The sequence below is a fragment of the Vicia villosa genome, linkage group LG2, assembly GCF_029867415.1.
Source record: "Vicia villosa cultivar HV-30 ecotype Madison, WI linkage group LG2, Vvil1.0, whole genome shotgun sequence".
NCBI lineage: Eukaryota > Viridiplantae > Streptophyta > Magnoliopsida > Fabales > Fabaceae > Vicia > Vicia villosa.
Window position 1 is genome coordinate 159,791,100 of NC_081181.1, and position 6,694 is coordinate 159,797,793.

Consider the following 6,694-nt stretch of genomic DNA (forward strand, 5'->3'; position numbering starts at 1 on the left):
GCAATTTCTCTCATGTTTCGTTGTATAATACTTATAATATGATGAAAGAAAAATCAACGAAGCATCTTACAAATTTCCTAGAAGAATCCTCTCTCTTCACTTTTCATGTTTTTTTTTTGAACAAATAAAGAATTTATTATAATTCAAAAAAACATGTAAGTACAAGGTGATCACAATGATCCAACCTAGCAAAAGAACAAATCTACATCAACAATTTAACTATATGGTCTCTATATTTCCTATATAACCATCCTCTATGTATAGTAGCTTCTTTTATACTATGTACCACTTTATCACTATTGTAACCTTTATCAAAACATGTATCATTGCGCCATTTCCAACAATGGTAAATAGTCTCTGCTACCACCATCTTGAAGATACCATCTTTCACACCCTTGCCCTTGCAACATCTAATAAGCCAGATACTTTCCAGATTCCACGATTGAGGGGAGTGAGAGATATTGAGCCATTTCAAGACATTGGCCCATATATCATTCATAGCAACACAACTAAAGAACAAATGATCAATGTTTTCAGGGGACCTGCAAAAACAGCATTGCAACTCAGTGATGAAACCAAACTTTGCCATCCTCTCCTTAGTAGCTAAACGCCTATGACAAGCCAACCAAAGGAATAGCAACGCACGAGGTCTAGCTTTGTTACAATCAAACAGAGGATTCCAATTCATGTCCACATTATCCTGCAGAATCTCTTTATAGAATTTACTCATCTTAAAACATCCTGTATCCATGGCAGCCTGCCAAGAGTGAGGGACAGCATCAACCTTTTCTCTAGCTTTCAACACATTATTAACAATCCAGGAGTTCTGCATACTCTTATCAATGGTCCATATATCTTTACCTTTTATAAAGTAAGTATGAATCCATAAAACCCACATACTATCAGTTTTTTTGACCAAATCCCACAACAGCTTAACCATAGCTATTTTGTTCCATTCCTCCAAGTCAAGAACATTCCACCCACCTTTCCTTTTAGGCTTGCACACCTCCTTCCAGACAAAGGCTCTACAGGAGGCATTGATTTTCTTGATAACGGCTTTGGGGATAGGGAAACATTGGATCCAATAATTCGCAATAGCAAAACTCACAGCTTTAACAAGCTGGAATCTACTAGCTATGCTCAGTAATCTTGAACTCCAATGGTGGATCCTGCACATAATTTTGTCAATTAGAGGAAGGTAATGGCATATGGAGAGTTTCTTACTCGAGAGAGGAACTCCAAGATACTTAAAGGGAAGCTGTCCCCTGTTGAACCCTGTAGACTCCAAGATATTTCTGCTCGTGACCTCATCCACAGCTCCCAAGTAAATTTGACATTTTGCTGGGTTTACAATCAAACCAGTGGAGCTAGAGAAAGATTGCAGAGTCGACGTAAGAGAGTTCACAGAGACGGTATCACCTCTGGTAAATAGCAGAATGTCCTCTGCGAAGGTCAGGTGTGTTACTTTTAACTTTTTGCACTTTGAGTGGTGATGGAACTCAGGGCTTTGCTGCATCTTGAACAATAGTCTACTGAAGTACTCCATCACAATAACAAAAAGGAATGGAGATATGGGGTCTCCTTGCCGGATTCCTCTTGCAGCCTCCATTCTCTTTGTATTATCTCCATTGATATTAAAACGATAAGAAACAGTAGTGACACCTGCCATAATCCAATTCACAAATTGGCTGGGAAAACCAATCTCAGTAAGGATATTTCTAAGAGCAGACCAGTTAAGCATATCATATGCTTTATGTAGATCCAATTGGATCATGCATCTAGGGGTACCATGTTTCCTATTGTAGCCTTTAATTAATTTCGTAGCCAGTAAGATATGTTTATGAATATGTTGCCCGGGGATGAAAGCAGCTTGGCTATGGCTCACAATGGACCCAATGATTTTAGCAATTTTGGCAGTAAGGATCCTGGAATAAATCTTATAGACAATAGTGCAACAAGCTATTGGTCTATAGTCTTAAAGATTCTTTGCCTCAGGATTCTTAGGGATCAGAGTGACGACTGTGCTATTAAAACCTTTGAACATTGTATTAGTTCTAAACTAATATCTGATGGTTCTAATCAAGTCCTCTTTAATCACACTCCAGCAGCTCTTAAAAAATTTGGCACTATAACCATCAATACCAGGACTTTTATTATCACCCATCTCAAATAAGGCATCTTTAATCTCCTTTTCACTAACCTGTTTAATAAGATCTCTTCTTTGATCACTATTCAAACATTTACCTTCCCTCATAGTCTGCAGATTGATTTGGTTAAGAATCCTATCATCCTTCCCCATGAGGTTCCCATAGAAATTGAGCACTTCCTCTTCAATGCCCTGCTTATCATAGATTTCAGTTCCATCATCAAGACAGACCTTCATCATTCTCTTAGATTGAGCTTTGGCTTTAAGGGAGGCGTGTAAAAAATGATTATTTCCATCCCCCAACTTGATCCACTCGATCTTAGATTTTTGCTGCAGGACTTTCTCTTCCATGTCTTGCCATTTCATGATTTCATCAGCTTTCTCCTTTGCCTTATGAATGAGATCAGCATTCATATGATCTATAGCAAGCTTCTGCTGGACAGTCCTCAGCTCTTCTCTTACTTCCAAAATTTGCCTCTGCACATTAGTAAGAGGTTTGCTCATCTTCCTCAACACAGGCTTTAATCTCTTCAATTTCTCCCATAAGATGAATAGGGGCAGACCAGCTATTAGCCACTATTTCCTGAAACCCCTCAAGCTCAGTGGTGCAATTAATGAACTTAAAGGAGCTCTTTAGAGGCCTACTGCAGGTCTGACTAGTGAGGTAAAGAATCACATGGTCAGAAACACTAGGGGGTAGGTGATCAAGCTGTAGGTCAAGTCCCTGGAACCAAGCAATAATGTTGCCAAGAATTCTGTCTATTCTTGAGTAGATTGGGTCCTTCTCATGCTTGTTATGCCAGGTATAATAGCCTCCCTGGTTTGTCATTTCAGCCAGATTGCAATTATCTATCATGTTCTGAAGATCCCTAAATTCAGAGTCAACAACCATCCTTCCCCCTATTCGATCCTTACTTCTGAGGACATTGTTAAAGTCCCCCACAATGCACCAAAGTTCACTGTGTTGTCCTGCTAGTTGCTCAATCTCTTGCCAAAGAATTTTCCTTCTATCAAGAGTATTCATTGCATAGACCACTGTCATCCTGAACTTTAGCTTCCCCTGTAGATCCAAGACTCTACAATGTATAAACTGGTCAATACATTGTTCCATATAGATCTCAGTGTTACCAGAATTCCAACTGATCCAAATCCTGCCATTTGGATGGTGGGAGTTGAAATTCTGGAGTCAGATACGTGATGTCGAATAGGATGTCACGACACTACTATCTGAATAATTTTAAACCAATGAACAAGAAAGAAACAAACAAATAACAAGCCAGGGAGGAAGTCCACTATAAGTAGTATCAATTTAGAGTAATACAGTTCAAGATTACACCTTTCACTTAATATCTACCCAATACAACTTCAACCTAATACTACTTAGATCAGAGATTCCACTCACTCCCCCTCAATCACAGCAGTGATGAATAACACTCAACGAATATGAATAGAAGACACACTTCAAGGACACAACTTGATCTTGCTTAAAAGCTTCAATCAAGTACAATGATACTCTTGCTTAAAAGCTTCAAGTACCTCTTACAACTCAAACAAAAACGCCTAGACCAAGACAATCATCATGATGATTGTTTGGCTCACAAGAAAGCTAGAACTTAAAAACCCTAATAACGAAAACCTCTTAAAACTTCTCTTCAAAATCTGTGCACGGGCTGCAGCTTCTTCATAATATATATAGCCTTCAAAACGCAGCAGCTGGGCCTTGGATCCAAATTAGTCTTTAACCTAATTAAACTAATTTCCACAAATCAAGGAACCAAAATAAGAGCAATTAAAGACGTCCTTGAAAAGATCAAACAGATCATAATCTAATATTTCCAAGTAAGGCGCAGTCCAATATTTCCAAGTAAGGCGCATAGGATCTTAACAGATCACACAAACAGAATTAGTAACAGAATAAGATGTAACAGCTACGGATGTCATGACATCGGCCTTGACATCAGGTAAAGGCCTGCACAAATAAAGACTTCACTACAGTAGAATGCATGTCATGACATCAGTTTTGACATGATAATATCACAATGAGTTTTACCAAAAATTACAGCCAATCAACAACATCTACAGGAGTAGTTATCAATATAGTTGTCATGGTAGTGCAACTTTTGTCTAATAGAGCAAGCCTTAGGGCTTTTCACTTTTCATGTTCATAACTCAACCACATTTAAGCAAACTCAACTCCTCAAATCTCTCATCACCATCCATATATATATTGAAAATTATTAATATTTAATCACCATAGGTGTGTTCTAAAATGACAAGAAAATATCTATGTGAAGTTTGTATTTTGAATATGAAAATAAACAACACTTCGTGAAGTGTTGCAAAAGACTGTTTGTAGTTTGAATCAGAAATAGGCAACACTTCGTGAAGTGTTGCAGAATGAAAACATGCAACTCTTGATAAATGTTGCACTAGGCTAAGCATTGTAAGTTTTGTAAAAGGAATCGTTTCACGAATGATCGCTACCTTATGAAACAATACTAAAGTGACCTATAAAAACTTCATTCTGGATTCAGAAATCAATAACAAAAATGTATATATGATAAGCCTATCATATTCACTAAAATTTTCAGACACTCTTCACTACATCCGAGTTTTCGTCGGTCTTACGCAAACTCGATAAAATACTGAATTATCCTGGGTATTCCTGCTGTTGCACCCCAAAATTTGCCCTCTTTTATGTGCTATAAGTTATGAATGGCATTTATTTTGCCATTCAAAAAATTGAAGAAAATAATAAAAGAGTTTCTCATCTTTGTTCAAGTTTGTTTCAACCAATTCTTCTGTGTGCGTTGAAATGTGAAATAGGGTTGGTTCATGGACTTCTTCTTCAAGTTACAAGTTTGTCTACATAGAATGACTGGATTTCATGTTAGGAGGTGTTTCTATGTCTCAATCCTTATCTCCATTAAAGAGGTCCTCAAAGCGTTATGGTTATGAAGTTCAAGTCACTTATGGTTCCAGAATTGAAGACAAGTTTTCATTAAATAAAAGATTCGAATTTATTGGTGATTACTTGATGCCACGAGTGCAAATCATTCGAGACCATACAAATGTTCATGTTTGCCAAGAAAATTTGGAAGTTCAAAAAGAGATTCAAATGTTCAAGTTACAATCCAAAACCATATTCATCAATTCATTCATTACAAAAAGAATACTCAAATGTCCAATTATATACCAAGGTCCATATAATTCATTACAAAATTCAAAACCATGTTCCTTAAAAAAAAAAAAATCAATTGTATTACACCAACAAAACCGAACCGGCGGTTCGAACAAAAAAGAGACCAAGCTCAGCATAACAGTTGAAAGAGAAACCAGAAAAAGGATAACAGATATAGAAGAAAAACTTCATAAGAGAATGGGGTTCTCTTTTCAACCTTCTGGGATTCGATTCAAGAAACTCTTCATTCAATCACCTTTTCCATCAGCTTCACCTCACAATTCTGAGAACAGAAATCCTCTTCAAACCTTCCTTCATCTCTGCATCAATCATCTTCATCACGCTTCATAGATATCCAATTCTGCAATCATCATCATTCATTCACCGAACAGAAAATCACAAAAGAAACTCAGAATCGAAAAGAAGAGAAAAAACTCTAACAGAGAAAAAAACCTGTAACTGAATCGGTAACAAACTTTTGCAGAGGACCTTCACTCTCTCTTGAATCTCAATTCTCGATCATCTCCATACCTCTTCATCCAAAAATCTGCAGGAAACGAAAATCAATCTTCAATCAACTCTCTCTATTCATCTTCAACAACAGAAAAACGGAGAAAAAGAAGGAAAAGAATCGTAACAAACTTTGAACAAAACTTCCTCTTTCTCGAGCGTCATCTCAGAATCTTCTCCAATCTTGAAACTCTCGAATCTGCAAACTCTTCAATCCTCTCTTCCTTCAATCATCATCACCGCTCTTCATCTTCTTTCTCAGCATCGCGTTCATCAACAACAACTCCGAAGAAACTCTCTCTGCTTTCTCTCCGAACTGCATCAATTCAACAATAACAACATCAACGTATCATCATCGCATCATCATCAACGCAACAACGCTGACATCGCTACTCAGAAGAGAAGATTGAGAGGAAGAAGCAAAGGAACTCACCGGTTCATGACGAACATCTTCTCTGGTTTTCTTATCACTATCGCCGGAATGTGAGAAATGAGATCGGAGACGAGAGAAGTTGAAATCGATGGAGACGGAGGTTGAATCAGAGAGAGTGGACGGAGTGAATGAGCGTCGATCGCTCGGAGTGAGAAGGAGATAGATCTCCGCCGCTGCGCCGTTAGCATTTGTGAAAGAGAGAGATTGTTGATGAGAGTTTTGATCCTGGGAGGAACGGGGCGATTCAGTCGGAGAAGAGAAGGTCACGCGCTCACCGGAGGCAGACGGAGGCTCGCCGGAGAAAGTTCTAGCACCGGCGCCGTTTGCTGTGTCTTGAGAGGAGAGAGATAAGCTCAATAGCCACACAAGTATCAAACCTAAAACCTAATCCCTCTTTTCTATTTTTGATTTCTGTTTAATGGTA

At 38.1% G+C, this 6,694-nt stretch overlaps 2 protein-coding genes across 2 annotated transcripts; both read right to left on the bottom strand.

The window, feature by feature from the left end:
• Positions 1 to 202: 202 nt before the first annotated feature.
• Positions 203 to 1,774, bottom strand: LOC131650448 (uncharacterized). Its single transcript, XM_058920158.1, has one exon. It carries the CDS (start codon positions 1,772 to 1,774, stop codon positions 203 to 205), a length of 1,572 nt encoding a protein of 523 aa, XP_058776141.1.
• Positions 1,775 to 2,059: 285 nt separating this feature from the next.
• On the bottom strand, positions 2,060 to 2,560 carry LOC131650449 (uncharacterized). The gene has a single exon (XM_058920159.1). The coding sequence runs from the start codon at positions 2,558 to 2,560 to the stop codon at positions 2,060 to 2,062; it is 501 nt and encodes a 166-aa protein (XP_058776142.1).
• Positions 2,561 to 6,694: the final 4,134 nt, after the last annotated feature.